The sequence below is a fragment of the Diadema antillarum genome, unplaced genomic scaffold, assembly GCF_040938485.1.
Source record: "Diadema antillarum isolate AM-2024a unplaced genomic scaffold, OU_Dant_1.0 seq00000384_RagTag, whole genome shotgun sequence".
NCBI lineage: Eukaryota > Metazoa > Echinodermata > Echinoidea > Diadematoida > Diadematidae > Diadema > Diadema antillarum.
Genome location: NW_027271382.1, coordinates 1,212,614 through 1,232,149, shown reverse-complemented (window position 1 = coordinate 1,232,149; position 19,536 = coordinate 1,212,614). Strand labels below are relative to the sequence as shown.

Below are 19,536 nucleotides of genomic sequence, written 5' to 3'. Positions count from 1 at the left end.
GGAATGTGCTGTGCAGACTGACTTTGTCTTCATGTGTTGTTGGCTGAGCACCCAAAGAGCATTTTAACAATTCTTTTGGATATTGAGTTATTGGTATCACATTGTAGAACCTGATCTCGTTAACATTATGTTGTCAATTTCAAATCATTTTCACTTCTAGTTTGAATTTCAGGGCACTATTTTACCAAATATTGGAATGATGCATGATAAATCTACCCACTTTTGATTATAAAGTAAACTTGAAAAATGACTGTTTCATTTTTATTTATAATGCTCAAATCTTAGAAGACGATAGCGTCCTTCTGCTTCTCAGCTGACAGCATGTATAGAATTAATTCTGTCCTTCCTCTCTGATGCATGCCCGTTTTTCCTACCCATGTGTGTAATTGCACACGTAATCCAGTCATTACTGTGGACGAGGTGCGCTCACGGTGTGTGTGTGCCGTGGAAGTGAGCAACCTTTACCAGGGCTTTGATTACAAGGATTGAGTGTGAGGCAAATCCCCCAAATTAAAGGTATAAGTCATTCAGTGTTTGGGTCTGAAACACTCTTTGATTCATCATACAGTGAAGTTATGACTTTATTTGAGACAAATAACCATGTGACTGTGAGAAAACCTAAATTTGATTAACTGTCATTTGACATTGATAACAAATAAAACCAATAACAAGTGCTATTCTGCCTTATGTTTTATATGCAGACAAAAGATATTAACACAAACACTAACAAAAACTACTGAGTTGCCTTATTACATAGGTGGCAAGGCTTTTCTATCAATCTGACGTTTCATGATATGAAATAATGATAGCTATAAACAATTCGTGCAGATAATGATGGTGCCATGCAATCTATCCCCCCCCCCACCTCTTTGAGAAGTTTATTTGAATCGTGAGATGAAGCTTTAGAGAGGCTCACACCCTCTTTCCAGCTAGCGAGCGTTAGAGATACGGGGACTGTGCTTGTGCTCGTGGCTGTCTTATTCCACAGTGAGCTCCCAGAAGCATCACGGGGGATGACTCGACGGTTAGACGCTCGTGAGTCAGCTGCCAGAAGCTCCCGTAATGTCATGTGTCAAGTGTGCTTTCGCTTCGGCATCGGCCCGTTCCAAACCAGGCTCTGGCAGCGTGTACACGGAGTGGAAAGAAGAAGTTTTCTGAGAATGCCCCCTGCATGTAGTCATTGGCACTGCCGCCTCCCCCTTTCCCTTCCCCATCCCCCTTTCCCTTCCCCCTCCCCCTTTCCCTGAGCAAAGTAAGAAAAGCCTTTAACCAATCTACACTGCACTGCAAGAGTGAATGACATTTTGTCAAGGTCACCATACTGAAGTTATTAAAGAGTAACTCATTACTTCACGGGAGGCTGTTGGTGAGAAAAAGTCTTTATTATTTTCATTTTGTAGTGGTTATAAGGCGCGGGTCATTTTCACCGCTGCCAAAAGGGACGGAAGCACATTGTTGGTACTTTACCTCTCCTGCTACTGTGAAATACTGGTAGTGAAGGAAGTAGTTCAAATGGGTGGACCAGGGTAACAAGATAATATTGTACAAAGTAGTCCAGTGGCGATGCACATTGCAGGGGTATAAGTTCACCTTCACCCCGCTGCTTGTCAGACTCATGTTATGAAAGCTTGGAAGTTGTTTTCATATCCAGTGCTTTAATTGAGTGGACTGTTGTTAAAGGTCCTTTGCCTTTCTTCCCACTTCCCCCTCAACCTCCCTCCCCCTAAAAAAGAACTTCGCTTGGTAGCAGCTTTTTAAGTCACTTTTACAGACTTTTTAAATGTGTGTGGGGACCTTATTCAAGTCCTGAATTACATTAGAGCTTGTGGTGACTCTCTTCTGAGTGCTGTGATAAATACATGGAAATCTCTGACAATGACATGTTGGATCACTTTCAATATATACATGTACTTCCTTTTGGAACTCAGGAAGGTTTTCTCTTTGAACACTTGACTTGAAATAAACCCAAGTGAGCGATTTATACATATTATACATCATGATTACCATTGATTGATGCAAAAAGCAACAAGTTTCATCAACAGTCTGAATGGAATCAAGCAAATGGATATTATGATAGGAAAGTCTACTTCATTTAAGTTGATGTCGACCTTGGAAAGATCGAAATCAAACATATTGGTACAGTTGTTGTTAAAATCATATATCAAACAAGGAAGTTGAGGAATTTTGAGTTTCACTTATGTCCACACACAACACTGTGATATCAAATACAATCTCTTAAATGCGAATGGTTTGCCAAATTAGGTATTACAAACAATGTTGTCATTACCTAAAAATAAGTACATTTGTTTCCCCATCGACACAAAACTCATGGTGTAGTTGATGATTTAGCGTCTACAATACCATCTCCTAGTCATCATTGCTAACTTATTTAAACTTTTAGCTTCAAGTACTGTAAAAAGCAGAAATTTTTGCATGCATCTTAATTTCACAAATTTTGCGAGAGCCTAGACTTGTGAAATTGAAATGCTGACAGATTTTTTTTTTGTCATCTTTTTTTAATACATAATCACGTAAAATTACACAATTTACAAATGATTAGCAGTCATTGTGGAAGAAGGGAAAACAAAGCAAAAACAACAAAAAAGAAAAGTGACAACCTTTCCTTACCATACATGCAAAGAACCACCAAGTTCTTGTCTACACTATTGTGCATCGGACGCCAGCAGCATTTCGCAAGAAATAGCATGCTGCAGAAAAGGTTGATGGCTCCAAAGTGCGAAAATTTCATGCCGTGAATATTTCTAGCTTCACATATAAGAAAACATTATTATTTTGCCCTTACATGTAGTTTATAAAAAGGAAACTTAGATTGATGATTTGTAGGCATGGTTGTAAACATTTTATGATGTTGAGACATTGCTGATTGATTCGTGAGCTGGCAAATGATTCCAGTCATAAATGGTCTCTTCATCATTTGACAAGTTTTTCCTCCTTTCTCTGCCCCTGGAATGTTTGTACAAAAACACAAAAGATTTTCGTTGGAGATATGTATGTGACATACTTGCAAATGTTTGATGTCATTGCTTTTGAATAAACTGGACACTTAAAGGATTAGCTCCTTTCACTCTGAAATTGTGAAGTGATTAAGTGAACAGAGGCTTGTGCATTTGAGAGATACATTGTAATAGGATGCGCTGTCCTCAAAATGTATTAAGTGGTTGAAAGAATCATTTGACCCATGATTTCAGAGCTGAGTCAGGACAGTTAAATGTTGAATGCCTAATTATACCACTTTTAGGGCAACAGTCATCCATTATGCCATGTGAATGACCCCTTTACACAGTAGTGAGTACATGAATGCACACATTATTATTTTTCCCTAAAGTGGGAGGGAAAGGGGGGGGGGGGGAGGACACCTGAATCTTTCTTATGCTTCAAATACCATTTTGACCCTCCCAAAATGTGATAATTTGCCCATGGGAATGAGCAAAGGTCCGTGAGACACCTCTCTGGAAAAATGCAGCAAGGAAAGTTTTTTTTTTTCTTTTTCATTCTTTTGAAAAACTTACCTAGTATATAAGTAATTGGGCACACGTTCTGTCTCATCCTGATTATCCAGTGTCTACACGTATCTTGAGCTGATTGCAAAATTATTGCAAGCTTTAGGCCGATTTGCAATTCCTGAAATATTAGACCTAGATTTTTTTTTTAAAAAACCAATATGGAGGCAGTGATGATCCACTCTCTGTATCTGATAGCATGACAGATCAAACACTCTTGATTGATAAGGTAATACGGCAAAACCTGTGATCAACAGATACAGAATCAAATGTATTTGACTGAAGCCTTCAATCTTGTGGGCTGTACGTTCGTAGTACACGTCGATAGATAGATGAAGGCAGATCCACATGCTGAAGCGGTGTGAAATCTCCATGTAAGGAGGGCTGGCCCTGAGTCATGGGAATGTGTTGGATGATTCCGCATGTTTTGTGTGTCTGTTTTGATTCGGTACCTTGGATTTCGAGCCCGCCTTGATCCATGGGCCGTGACTGCGGATCAGGACATTTTTTTTTTCTCCCGCCATTCCCCACTTCATGTGGTACTATAAAGAAACTATGGCACCTGTTCTCAGCAAACATGGACTTTGGTCGAGTTGGTCGCTATTAAAGATAGAGACATGATTTATACTTTTTTTATTCCAATGAGTGAAGATCGTCACTTGACTAAGTGTGTGTAAATGTCATGAATTTGTGGCAGGGTAGTTTGTGAGTGGCCATGTTGGAATGTCTGCTCTGTCTTTTTTTTTTTTTTTTCACTCAGAAAAGGTTGTACTTAAAATTTGGCAAAAAGGAGGAAGCAGGCTGAAAAAAAAAAATTATTTTGAGTTGCTACGTTTGCTTGCTTTGTATGCATCCAACTATATTTTCCTTTTTTTGAGAGCTTTGGAGACAACAGTTGAAACTCATCTGATTAATTTTTCTAATTTTGCTTCATATTATGTCAAACAGAAACAAAACACTTTCATTTATGTTTTGACAAATATTATTAATGCCGGGTTATACAGTTGTGTGTTTGTTTTAAGTGAATCCAGAAGATTGTCATTGATATTCAGTTTGACCGCATCAATGCATATCATTTTAGCATATGAATTCACTTCTCTCGTCGCAGAAGAAGAAGAAAAAAAAATCAAATTCTTCTCGTCCCCAAACCAGCAACTTCATATTAACTCACAGCCATTGTTTCTGCTTCTTTCTTGGACAGGTCTTTTTGCTAAAGGAGTTTTCCCCCCGGCAGAGTCGATCCTATTGGCCGTCCCACGATGGCGCTGCTCTCGCTGAAGGTGCACATCGTGCAGGCGAATAGCACCAAGACGATCCAGTTTGACCCCACCACCATCGTCTACGACGTGTGCCGCATCATCCGGGAGAAGAATGCCGAGGCCAACAGCGTTCCCGGCAATCGTAAGTTGCTTTCAGTCCTTGAACATTTGAAATGCGTGGATATGAAAAACTGCAGAAGTGTAAACATATCCTTGTATGCACTTGGTGATTCTCTAAGTTTTCACGAGAATGAAAGCAAGTCAACTCAGTATGCATAATACTGTAAAACATGATGTATTCGCGGCACGAAATTTTCGCGAATTGGAGCCGACGGCCTTTTTCGTGGCAAGAAATTTTCGCGAATTGCCACTTGCATTCAATGCACATAGTGTAGATAAGAAATTTTGCGTGCATTCTAATTTTGCGAATCTTGGCGCTCGCGAAATTCGCGAAATTAAAATGCACGCAAACATTCCTCGTTTTACAGTACCTCACTAGTAGACAAAATATCTAATATGTTCAAATGTCATTTCTAACAAGAGGGTATTTTTACCAACCAGAATACAGTATTTGCTTTTGGCCTGCCAGACATATATAGTGTAGCAGCAGCAACTAGTGCATGCAGGGTATCTTCCTAATTGTGGAGAAGATACAAGGTCGTAGTGAAATCATACAGTCCATTCTTTAGGCAACGCATTTAACATACTGTATTACAGTGCTATGAAGGCGTGGCATCTCTGTGCATTCAAAGTGGAATTAGAGGCCCCGTTAATAGTAAATCTTGTTTCAGGTACATTATATATTGTATGTGTCAGTGCAGTTTTTAGAACATATTTTGGAGGATACTATACAGTATTGTGCAGTATGCCATTGTGGTTTCCTTTTCGCATATATGTCGAGTCAACAAATGGCTGCAAAGTTTAAGCGAATGCACACCAGAACAAAAACAAACATTTTGTATCACTTGACAAATGCAATGTATTTTGGCCCTTAGCTTGAAAAATGGCCAACTTCTCTTCTTGAAGTTTAAGCGCAAACACACCAGAACAAAAACAAACATTTTGTAAACAAATGCAACGTATTTGGCCCTTAGCTTGAAAATGACCAACTTCTCTTCCTGAAGAAGGATACGATGTACCTCTATCAAATTTCTCCTTCTGTCTGTATGGATTTCCATTGTGAATATATAGCCACCTGAGAAGCTGTCTTGATTTGAGAAATACATTATGACATGTGGTATATACTTGGTATACAATATATGAATGCAAACCTGGTCAAATAGAGCATGGGATGTGGACACGCATCCTTCTTTCAGTGTATTCTGAGGTTAATGGAGGCTTTTAAAGTTGAATAGTAGGCAGATGATGCACAGTACCGCATTGACTGCAGTCTAACCATCTACCAGTGCACAATATCAGCCACGAATATAGTTTCCATGGTGATGTTGTTATGTTGTTCTTTTTTTATTCTTTTTCTTTTCAGCAAATGAGTATGGGCTATTTTTAGCCGACGAGGACCCAAAGAAAGGAGTGTGGCTGGAGCCGAACAAGACCCTGGAGCACTATATGCTGAGAGCTGGGGTAAGTTTTTGTCTCTCATTAGCAAAGTAACAAACTTGAATATGAATCTTTATCTGGTTGTGTGTGAATAAATTTTGTGTGCAAAAAATTTGCAAAAGTTTCCAAGCTATTTGTAAACCATGAACCAATATAACTGTATGAAATATATACATTCACAAATTCATATTATTCTTAAAAGATTAAAGATCTACAAATCATCAAATTGACAAAAATGTGAGGTCACGTCATTTCTCCAGATTGGGTCTCAGGTTTGCTATTGCAATAGACATGCTCACCCCTGACTTTTTGGGCCATTACGGATAACAAGCACCCCCAGTAAGTATTGCTACGACCTACCTGCTCTATTAACCTAGATAGGCATGGTGCAGTGCATAATATCCCATCTAAATAGTGCAATTTATGCAATTACTGTGTGTCTGATTGATACTGTACTCCCCAATCAGAGAGGAGCTTTTTTTCCCCTTGTGGTGGAGGGATGGGAAGGGGGAGGGGTGGATGGATGGAGTCGGTGGCTGAGAAAGATTGAATGTACACTGGTACTGATTCCCCATGTTTTTATAGACTGAGAAGGGGAATTGATGGGGCTGTGGATTTTTTGGTATCTGCTCTTTTAGGGATTCTCCAATTGCCAAAGGCTGTGTGCATATACAAAACCGTACGCTATATATATATATATATATTTTTTTTTTTTTTTAAACCCAAGACTGTCTAGACTTGTAGTAAAATTTTATATGCTTCTGTACAGTCAAATCTGAATTCTTTATGAAGAATACACTGTTAAAGGCCCCCTAACATCCAATGCCAACCTTGTCAAATCTTCTTCCATGATAACTTCTACTGATGTTCAAAAGTCTTCACATCACAATTTAAGGATTTTTAAAAAAAAATCAAAATACACTCTCAAAAATGTATGTTAAATGCCTTTAATCACCAGTTTTCCATTTTCTTTGCACCCGCAAGTTCCACCCCTCAAAACTCTTCCTTGCCTTCTGTGATGTCAACAGCAGTGAGTCAGCTGAAATGTGCATTACTTATATCTAATGGTATTCACCCTGTCATAACCAGGTGCCTTTACATAGATCACTATAGCGAGCCTGGTATCATGCAATTCAGTTCTAAACCTTTTCGTGCCATTAACTCAATCCTAGAATATTTCCACGGAGCAGCAATTATCATCATCTCTAGATTGCTGTACGATGAGATCTGTCTTGCTATCGTGAGTCTGTGATTAGTCAAGGTAAAATGCATGACATTGTGATGCGTATTTCAACTGACTGTACTGTTGATGACTTCATGAAAGGCAAGAAATTGGGGGTGGAGCTTAGCAGGTGCGAACTAAGAAGAGAAAATGATTTAAAATCTATGGTACATATCGCGATCAAACAGATCGAGAATTCATGATTTATAGAAATATTCACATCAGCAGAAGTCAGCATAGAATTTGGTGTCAGAGAACCTTTAAAGCTTAAAAAAGTGGCTCATTCACTCTATGCAGGATGCATTTCATAGTTCTACAACCCTTGAGTGGCTTGAACTTGGACTTGTTTTTCTCTTCTAGCCAGTCTCAAAGAAACATTGGACACCACAACTATAATGGTAACCCCAAGAGGGAGGCAGGATACTTTCTACTTTTGAAAGTTATACATGGAATTCAGGCAGGGCATCAGTCCCACGTATTCATATCCATGTTTTGCATCCAGTTGAGGAAGTGATTGTAAGATGAAACTCGGGTGTGAACATGCCACCTTTATCACAACAGATACTAGTAAAGTGGCACTACAAAACTGCCACACTCTATTCAAGAGCTGGGATATCAGTGTCATACAGTGTATGTAGGAGTATTCCTTGGATGAAGCAGCGGCAGGAGGTATTGCTTTACATATCTCCGGTCCACTCCAGTGGTGGCTTTTTAAAATATTTCACACTTTTCTATCACCATGATTGCTGCTCTTGCAATATCCTGTTGTCAACTTCCTCATCAAATATTTCTTTAATCCTCATATGACTTGCTGGAAAGAAAGAAAGAAAGCCTGAATATACCTGTTCTCAAAATCATCAACCTGATTTTAAAATGATTTCCTAAGAAATGCTGTTTGTTATTTCCCCGCAAATATGAATGTTGAATTCTGTTTAAAAGGGTGAGGGCGACTGTCAGATTGTTTGCGCTCCTTGTCAAGGAAGACCCTCGGGGTTCGAAATGTGGAGAATGGAATAGTTGGCTGCAGCCATACCGGGGTCTGTCAGTCTGAAGAGACTAGGGGTCAGCTGAGGTCAGATTGAGGGGACCTCCTTCGATAAATAGTATGCCTGGAAGAGAGGGACCTGTTTTGGTATACAGTGCACACACTGGTGCAGATGGTGGTACTGCTGGTATTCTGCTAGAGCTCAGTTTATACATGTAGCTATGTCACACAGAGTAATGTGATTAATTGTTGCATTGAGCTTTACACTTCTGTATGTCCTATTCTGCATTTCTTTTCAATATGTGTGTACATGTATTCTATCTGTGTATGTGTGTGTGTTTGTGTGTTTTCAGTTATGATTTTTCTTGTGTGTAATTTCTCGTGAATGTACTTTTGTAATAAAGCAACATCGATGAGTGGAATGTATATTTTTCTGGAAAGTGTCAATTCTTTTCTGCTATATTTCCACATCATTAGCACAGCTCGAACAAAGAATGCAAAGAAAAAATTACAGACATATTTTGGAAATGTCTTCAAACTGAGCGGTCGAGTAAAAAAAAATGCCAGCAATTCATGGTAAATGGCAAATATCCTCAGATCTGTATTTGCTATAGGCCAGGGATACCATGAAAGTGCATCAAATGAGTTCATGTTTGTAGAGGTGCTGGAAAGTTTTATTGTGAGGATACACAGTTGTGGTGAACGAGAGGGCACTGCCCTTTTGCTGTTGAGTGTTGCGGTTCCATTATTTTGGGACATTAAAAAACAGACAAACAAAAAAGCCCTCTTCAAGAGAGAAAAATCTTCGTTAGAATACCTTTAGAAATAAGGGTGTATGTGTGTGTGTGTGTGTGTGTTTGTATGATGGTGATGGCAACTTTTTTTTTGTGAGTTTGTATGTATTGTGTGCACAGGGTAAGTTGTAGGAAATGTAAGTTACTTCACAGCTAATTAAAGTTAGGCATTAGGATTATCTCTCTCTTCTGTTTTCTTTTCAATAATTCAGAATGGATGCACATGCATGCTTCTATCTCCCAGGATTTCAGTGTAAACCCACTTTGGTCGTCTGCTTTTGGTTCTTTTAGGTTGTCATACCTTCAGTGTAGCAACAGTATTGTGCGCGTGTTCTACCCTTAGAAATCCAAATATTAGTCACATGTTCAGTCGATGGCTGTATATCTTGTGATTATATGGGAGAGAGATATCCATAAGTGTCAGTGTGAGGAAATATAGAACCCATCTCGTTTCAAGTAAAGCCATACAATGGGAACCAGCTTGCAGCTTGTTATAAAGTAAAGTACCATTTACAATGTACTTCAGCATTTCATAGGTTCTGTGGAGGGGAGGGATGGGAGTCAGTGGGGATGGAGAAAGAGTTTGCTCTGGTTTAGCTCCATAGCAACAAGCTTCTGGCACAATGCTGTTTTTCAGTGCTTAAGACGGCATCATCAATCATGCCCTACTCGATGTCGAATTATATGATCTGTTGACAGTTACCATGGGATACTGAAGATTGCGATGAGGTATATCTCCTCCTATCTGCTCCTCCTAGCCACTCCTTAGATTCCCATATATACCAAAAGGTGGACATACAACTGTAGCTGAGTCATCTGAGGAAGATTCAAAGGGGTCGTGGGTTTTGACCCAATTGGGGTATATTGACATTGTGCTCAATTGGGGATATTTACAATTAGGCTTTAAAGGCATAATTTACCATTTGCAGATGAAACAAAAACCCAGCATTAGTGCGTTAAAATTGGTCTGAAATGTGAGTTAGGGATAGAAACAACCACTGTAAAAATTTGAGCAAGTACAATCGATGTTTGTTAAATACATAAAATGTGAACAATAGTTATAATAAAAATGTTTCCAGACTAAACTGTCTACAGTTATGGTTTATTGAGAAAAATACTGATATCTCCTTATATTTTACGCTTTATAGCAAAAATTTTATTTGGTAGGATGTTTTGTGATACGACAGACCTACACATATCCATCAAATGTGATATCTTGAACATTTTTAAATCACTGCTTCCAAAGGTCAACAGGACCTTTAAAGTGCTATTGAATCCCATATGCTTGCAAGTACATTTATAGCAAGCTTCTTACACGTATATCTTTCTCTCTTTTGTTATTAATGTTGTAAATAGCTATTTTTAATATCATCATCATCTTCATCATCATCATCATCATCATCATCATCATCATCATCATCATCATCATCATCATCATCAATATTGTTTGATCATCATCATGGGGAAACATACATGGAGAACTTACCTAGAAATTTAATACGTTTGGATTTACTGGCATGGAACCCATTGATTTCATGTTAACCAACACTGAACTTGATTATGAGCAAGTTTGCAAGATATGTCAGTGTGGATGTGGTTTTCATTCACGCCATGATGAAGATGAATCTTCATGTACAACTAATAAGGTTTAAATTCTAGCAATATTTCTCAGTCATATTAAGCATGTCACTTGTACATGGGTTAATACTTAAGGAACATGATTGATATCCCTGTACAGTACAGTCACAACAAATACCGGTATACACACTTCCTCAATTTATGAGGGCCGGGGTAATTTATAAGGTGCTTTTGGCCAACGGCATGTACCGTCCCAGGTAGTGGCATCACTTGATATATTGGACGACCATATCTGCCAATAGGCTTCTATACTGTTCTGCTCCAAATTGCTGCACAATCACTTGATATATTGGATGCTTTCCCCCACCCTTCTATTACATTGTACCTATCTTCTTCCCCCTCCTCCCCCCCCCTTCCTCCCCTCCCCCATCTCATTCTCTGCCTGTTTAGGATGGGATGGGGCGCAGGGTAATTTACCATGATGCTGTCTTCCCTTCACATTAGCTATGTCATTTATTGTCCTGAATATATAGTGTATACAGTGAAGGCCTGAATAGGATGCTCTGTGCGCGTTAGGGGATGGGGGATGGTTTGAAGAGATTTCTCAGGCATTGACCACTCTTCTCCTCCTTCCTCCTCCTCATCTTCCCCGCCTCATCTTCCCCCACCTCCTCCTCTCCGCTGACTCAGTGCTGGGGCCTGCATACCAGTGCTCTGGCTGGCATGATGCGTGGTATGCCTCTGGTTGCTACGGGAGGGCAAGAGGAGACTCTCCATGGGAAGCAAACATGGATAGGGGGGAGGGAAGAAAGAAGTCCAGCAAAATTAGCGAGTGATGGAAGGACATTGCAATGCCGCTGAGTAGTAACAGTAGTTCAATTTGTACATTCAGTACGGTACCAATACATACACATTGTCATGTACAATTGTAAACGCACACAGGTATACATGCATGCACATACATGTATGGATAGATACACATTGTACATGTATGTGTATTTACATTCAATAAGTATGAATATTTTTGTTGTTTTTTTAAGTCGTACAAGTATCAGTTCTTTGTGGAAGTATGGAAACATGATTTCTACATGGATTTTTTTTTTTTTTTTTTAACTTCAGAATTGTTTTGGGATTGCACGTGTATTTCAGGAGACTCTGGCTGGATCCTATCCTTCTTTTCTGTAGTTGTTCATTGTGCAGGCTCCCAATAGTGTTTATATATGATGTGTTGTTTGTATTGTATAGAAAATATAGTGTAGAATAAGGTAGGATGGAGGCAGGGGATTGATATAATTAGTGTAATATATGGTGCTTTCCTTTGTGATCTGTTCTTGCTTTCATGCTGCAGTAGTAGATCTTCATCATATGAATATTATCATAAAGGACAGATTAAATTCGTTATCACTCTTTTTATGGACCTTTCCGGTAGCATGTATAACCTTGGATGCAATGAGATTATTCAGCAATGTTTTTCGATAGCACTGCTTTGTTTAGGGATTTTGTTCATTTTTTGTTTTGTTTTCGTTTTGTTTTTAACATCAGGTGACATTGGCGTAGAGTGTTATTTTCACAACATCGATATATGGGATTTTATGCAGTGGCAGGGACATAGCGGTGTGTCAAATCAGCAAGCATATATCTTCCCCTCGTATTGGATGGTACAGCGAGAGTGCTACAAGCCTCGTATTTGGAGTAAAGGTCACATGTGGTCTCAGTATTCAGATCTTGCTGCTACAGGAGTTACTGTAATTGCTTTTGATGCAATGCACAACAAGCTCCGCCAAGCTGAAGTCTTCCCTGCTCAATATAGAATGCAAAGTACTATATATAGCAGCTACATTTTATACTGAAGAGTGAAAATGCTAAGTGCTTTGAGAGTTCACCAGTCCTGGAAATTATTCTTAGTTGTGAATGGCACAAATTTTGATGGTATATGACAAAGTCTGTTCAACCATGGAGCTATATCCATGCCTATTTTTTTGTCTAGCAGATAACAAACATATTACATGGCTACATCTACAATGTAGTACTCTGTAATAATATTTCATGTAGGCCTACATATTATGTATACTCGGTAGGGTCAAGTACCACAAAGTTAATTTGAACAATTGAGTTGTACAAGCACAGACAAATCCAAGTTGCAAAATACACTGTACGTTGTAACTCCATTAAAGGGATGGTATACATTGTAGTTTTGGGTGAGATGGGTATTCAGCTTTTAAATTTTTTTCAAGATAATTACAAAACCACTTATGAAATATCAAAGAGCATGCAATTTTAGAGGAATTCAAAGTTTATTAGATGAAGAACGGTTTTGAAACGGCTGAGATATCCAAAAAACAGTAAAACAAAACAGTCCTAATAAGAGGTGGGTCCCACCTTTTATTAGAATTGTTTTGTTTTGGATATCTCCCATTTCAAAACCAATTTTCATCAAATAAACTTTGATTTCCTCTTAGAATTGCATGCTCATTCATATTTCATAAAGAGGTTTCTCATTATCTCACAACAACAAAAAGAAAAAAAAAAGATAGAAACCTGAAGCCGACCATCTCAATCAAAACTACAGCATACATGTACCTTTAATAGTGTAATTGTAGCATGGGAAGCTGACACAATGCTCTAAATTTTAGAGGAAAGAAGAGGGTGTCTGATTTAGTGAATGGAAACCAAAAGTATAACGTATGCAAAGGATGCTGTGAAGTGAAATTTAGTGAACAGGGACGATAATTGGATAATTGTGTGTACTTGCATGTATACTGGATTTATATCATCAGTTTTCAGTGAATGCATCTGTAGAAACTACAAGCTATCATAACGTCGTTTTGAAGAAGTAACTATTATACATGTCATAAGTATTCATTCTTAACTAACCACATTGCCAAGACGGTCTCTTGAGCAATCTACATTTAGTGATTCAGTTAAATAGGATGATGTCTTGTAGATTTGAAATGACTGGGAGTAAGGTGATATACTGTATACGCTATATATTTCGCGTGGGTTTTATTTTCGCGAATTTCGCAAGTCGGGAGCTATTCGCGAAATTAACAACACGCAAAAATGTTACCTTCCAAAATGAATCCCTTGCCTTGATGATACGAACATTTCAGTACTAGTATACCATGTCACGGCTTACCGAACAGACCATACTGGCTAAGCTTGTTTACGCACGTCCACATCTACTTACGAATACTGTAGAGAGCCAATCCATTATCGCAAGGGGACCACTCGTCAGAAATCTAGCGCGATGGACTTAACCACTTCAAAAATGTTGAATTCTAACTTACTAGTTCGCAGAGTTTGGTAAGTTTTTTTCATGCAGTGTATCACTAGTATCATTCTTATTTGCTAGTAAGTTGAAAATTCACACTTTCTTTGCCACTTCATATTTTCTCTGGTCCCCCAATCGCGAATTTAACCACTTGCGAAAATGTGTGACAGCGGCAATTCGCGAAAATTTATGTATGCGAAAATTACAGCGTATACAGTATTTAGCAGTGTGTTGACAGCAGTTTGTTTCTTTCTTGCTCATGGACTACCCTCATAATAAGAGGTCCCTAGGACCTATATGGTTAAGAGCAATATTTATGCCCACAATCACAGTCTGGAGTGTGCAGGAAATTATCCTTGAGTAGTACGTTCCGTTTTAGTAGAAGTGTAAATGTGGCATTGTGGAGCAGTGTATAAAGGTGGGTCTTTTGGCATATTATAATTATCTCAGATATTTAGAACCGATAAAATGGCCAATCACTTTCATATTCCTGCTGAATTCCTGAGCACTGCCTGACTTGTTTTCACATAGCCGTAATAACTCAAATCTTGATTGAAGTGAAAAGGAGATGCTCAGAAGCACTATTATCAACATGTTTGTAGGTGTGGGCTTTCTTGTCACAGACAAACCACAGCCATATTGGAAACATACTGGAAAACTGAAGTCCCACCTCAATGAAAACTATGTCTTCCCTTTAATACACCAGCATTATTGCAGTTGGTGGTATGTTGTAGAAGGTCCCTGAAGGTATTTGACCTATATAATTCAGGCGAGATGAGGGGGGTAATACAAAACATGTAGGTCCTATGTTTGTCTGGGGGTGCAGAGGGGTGTATGAGATTGGGATGTAATAGGGACATTGTGCTCCCAACCAGAGTTGACCCACGACTTTATGATAACACCCGTGTGTCACTAACCTCTCTATGTGTGAGTGAGTGGCTAATGATGGTTGGTCAATGACCTATGCCGTAAATGGCGTGATATATTTTGCGGCATTTTCCTTTTCGCAAATTTCGCGAGTCGGTTGCTATTTGCAAATTTTACAACATGCGAGAGCAGTAATTTTTTAACTCAACATGAATGCTACATTCATGCGTATTGTTCTTTGTCCATTACTGTACTCCTTAGTTGCAAATTCAACCACTTCCAGAAACAACCAATCAAATGACAAGGATCTATCTAGGTGCTATATGATATATATATTATATAATTCCACTGCCAATGAGGAGTCAATTCAGATATTGAGGAAAGTAGTTTCACTGAAATGTTTCCAAACCGACAGGGATACATTTTTTTTGAATGAATTGCATGTTGACATAATTGGCCAACACAAAGAAACCTGAATAGAATAATGCAATGCAAATGCATGTTAACTCACATTGATTCATAATACCCCAATCGTATGTGGCCAAAAGAATATCTAAATATTTGCCGCCCACCTTACAATTACATTTCTAGTATTCTTATTTAGTTTACATGGATATTGTCACAAAAAAAGCCTTCCAAACCAAAATTGAAATAAGGAGAGAATCACTCAGGAGTGATCACATTACACCTTGTCAATACCTTGGACAGAAACTTCAACTGAAAATTCAACTGAAAATGTTTTTAGGCTTTTTCCTGGAATTACATTCTTTTCTTGTCCTTTTTGATTTCCGTCAGAAGTGAAAGTTAGAAGAAGCATTCATGCAATTTTTAGAAGAGAATTGCCTGCCACAATATGTTTCGGTCTCAAATGAGGCTGAAAATAAGCATAGAATAGAATAGTTCCAAATTCTGACGCATTTGTATGATGTACAGTGTATGCCTGTTGTTTGAGCTAAACCTAAAGGGATGGTATAGTTTTGGTGGAGATGAGGATTGGGCTTTTAAATTTTTGCGAGATACCAAGAAACTACTTTTGTTACAAAACATACCGTTCTAATAGAAATTCAGAGTAAAAGAACTCACAGATGCGATAGATATACAACAGCTAGGTTAAAAGTGCATGATACGATGTAGTTCGGGATGCAGTGCTGTCAAACCAGAAATATAATGTCATGTGAATTGAGACTCCTGAGACAATTTCACAAGCGGTGAAATTCATGATGGGTATAAAACCACAGCGACGGAATGAGATACAAATATCATTTCTATTCAAAAAGTGAAGTACCTGCTCAAGCATTTTTCTCTCTTTCGAGATGATGTTCACATACAAGTTTGTACAATGCAGTACAGTGATACAGTGCATCTATGTTATGGTAGGCAATATTTTGGCGTATTGTTAATTTTATGAATGCTTGTCCACTTTCAAAAGTAGAATAACTGCGAAATGTAATGTATGTGACACAAAAACTACTTCACCGTAACTTGACTATAAATGGAAAGGAGCCTTTTTACGTCATGTTTTCATTTGATGGAAAAATATGAGTGCCAGCTAAATGTAAAACGTGATAACCCTGGAAGTATAATGTAACAGGGTACTTCCTGGTATACACACTGGCATAACAGCTGTAGTGTTTAGTTTGCTGGACAAGCGGGAGTTGGCATACTGGATAGCAGAGAAAGCCAAGGAGTGGTAGGAAGCTTTTGCAACATTGTCCCCCGCCGCTGCCCTGCAAGACTTCCGCCACGATTGGCGTATTGTTCTGCACGTTCTGTCTTTTTTTCTCACCTTTTTTTTTTTTTTCAGTGGCATGCTGACCTAGGATGTAATAGTAGAATACATCGGATGTGTCTATATGTTTATAAATTCTGTGGGTGTGTATGTGTGTGGGAGGACTGTAAGAACTGAAGGAGAGGCCTGTGCTGTTTGGAAACGATAGTTTGATACATGACTGAATGCCGTGTGATGAGTTCTAATTTGAAGTAATTTGTTTAATTTTGTTTTATTCTACTTTACATAATACAGTACCTCCTTGTCAAGAAGATAAAAATTGCTGTGGGGGGGGGTGTCTCAGTGCAAGTCAGTGTCAAAGAAATAGCTACACCTTTCAGAATTTATGATAAGAGTTGACAAAGGTTGTGTGTTTGTGTGTGTGTGTGTGTGTGTGTGTGTGTGTGTGTGTGTGTGTGTGTGTGTGTGTGTGTGTGTGTGTGTGTGTGTTGTGTGTTTTATGATAGAGCTAACTACAATAATGAGAAAGTCATAACCAGTTGATTGTCTACTTATAAACTACAAGACCCTGGGATACCATGCCATGTGAAATATGCATGTGTGGTCACATGACTTCTCCAACATACCATCATTTTTTTTTTCAGTAAATAGATAGTATACATACATTTGTATACTCCCTAATAATTTTCATGTGCAATATACTGTATCCAGATGGAATCCCATTTTTTTTGCTCATTTTTCCAGTAATAAGCAATATATTCTGTCACTTTATTCAATCACAAGCTTAGCAGACAGACAACACCTCACCCTAGAAGTAGCCCTACAAATGTTTAATGTTGTTTAGCCCCATGTGGGAGTGGAAAACTATCTTAACTATGTGAACAGGGTGCAGGCATGATGCTGTAAACGCCAAAGTTGGATAACTGCCTAGGAAGTGGCAATGCCCCCGCTGGATGGTGTAAAAGGAAGTGGTAGGCCGAGGAAGTAGAAGGAATATTTTTAGCGTGCAGTTGATAAAACATGGACTTGAACGCACACAAACAGCGAAGCCAAGGATGTGTACGACATTATTCAAGAGCTCTTTTAAGTAACAGATCAGCAAAATGAGTTGTGTTGGTCTTAATATGCCACGTTCAGAAATACTGTACACATGCCTTCCAATTAAGCACTATTGCATAATGATGAGTCTTTTTAACTTTGTCAGATCCACAGATTTTTTTTTTCACTCTCCATATGTGCATTATCTGTAGGGAAATTACTTGAGTCCATGCAATAAAAAAACAACAACAACAATCTCCTGGAAGAGAGGATAATTGATGCCAATCATACAGTAGGTCATTATACATTATGAAATCTGATATTGACTTCCATATATGTGTTGGACCTATATAGGCCTAGCAAACATTGGAACATGAAGTTTCATATTTCTTTTGCATTTTTTGTTTGTGTGTGTGTGTTTGTGGAAGCAAGGGTGTCAAAACCCAAGGGACTGGCTACCATGGGCATTTTTTTTTTTTTTTTTTTAGGGGGAGGGGGGCATTTAATGTGTTTCTCTGTAGGTGTCATCATTATGCTGTAACATGCAGACCTTGTCAGTTGAATGGCTCAAAATGCCATCTTCGTTTCATGTGACAGTCTTGTAGTTTTGGTTATGATGACACTCAAGGGGTTTTAAGGGCTGTAGATTGATGACTCAACACGTGGGGAGATCAGATACGGTGTACCTCTCCCCCAGTAGTCTACGTCAACAGGGTTAAGACGCGAGAGTCTTCGCTGGCACAATTTCCTCTTTGCGATGGCTTGCGAAACTTCGTTTGTGGTCGTTAACAACTTTCGAGATGGAAACCGACATTCCCCAACATGCATGCATACTGATGTCAGTAGAGTGTTCCATGGAGGCGTGTGTGAAACATGTTTCCCGTACCGATGCATTAAACAATGCCTCCACTGATTTATGTGGAAGCATCAAAACTGAACTGGTATCACTAAGCCCAATGAGCCAAAATCAACTCGTAGGCGTGAGGTTTGGATAGCAAAAGCACTGGCATGCATTTCACTTCTGGGTTTGCAATCATGACATTCTTGGTCTCAGTACTGGCATTCAGGTCTGAAAATAGAATGAAATTCATGTTTTCTATTATGTATTTCAAGAAATATAAAAAAGAAATGGTTTCCCAATTTTGAGCTGGAGGAGTACAAATTTGTGCCCTCCTAGTCCCATATTTGCTCATTTTCGTTGCTGTCACAGACATTCATGCTTGTTTATGGTAACTACACTGTACTTTCACATTATGCTCCCCGTGTAGTTTTGGGAGCAAGATTTGTTTACTTTAAGGAGGCTCTATGAATTTTAGTTCAGTATAGTTGATAAATGCAAATTTCTGCAATCTTTGTGGTGTAGCATCTCTCCCTTCTTGTTATCATGACCATAAATTGGCCTGCCATACTGTTCATTTGGTGCCTTAGATGGTACTCGGATATTTTTTTAAATGGGTTTCCAAAGGGGATATGAGTCCAACCCTTTCTTCATCCTGACTCAAACTCGCAGCTCTCAACTTCCGCCGCGGGCCTTCATTTCCGAGTCAGTAATGCATTTGCTTGCCATGTTGGGCGCAGGGAACAACAAGTATATCAGATGTTCAGGTGGTTTGAGGCTGTTGCATTTCCTTTGCCTATTGATAACTACCCAGCCGTGAGTTGAGGAGCATTTCCTTGGTATCCCCTGCAAGCATTATACATTTTTTTTTTTTCAG

At 38.8% G+C, this 19,536-nt stretch overlaps 1 protein-coding gene across 1 annotated transcript in view; it reads left to right on the top strand.

Moving 5' to 3' along the window:
* Positions 1 to 19,536, top strand: part of LOC139731760 (talin-1-like) — a 181,785-nt gene that overhangs the window by 43,691 nt on the left and 118,558 nt on the right. The window contains exons 2-3 of the mRNA XM_071642640.1: positions 4,723 to 4,922; positions 6,264 to 6,361. Coding sequence (XP_071498741.1) covers positions 4,781 to 4,922; positions 6,264 to 6,361 — 240 coding nt within the window. The 5' untranslated portion in view covers positions 4,723 to 4,780. The remainder of the gene's footprint in view (positions 1 to 4,722; positions 4,923 to 6,263; positions 6,362 to 19,536) is intronic.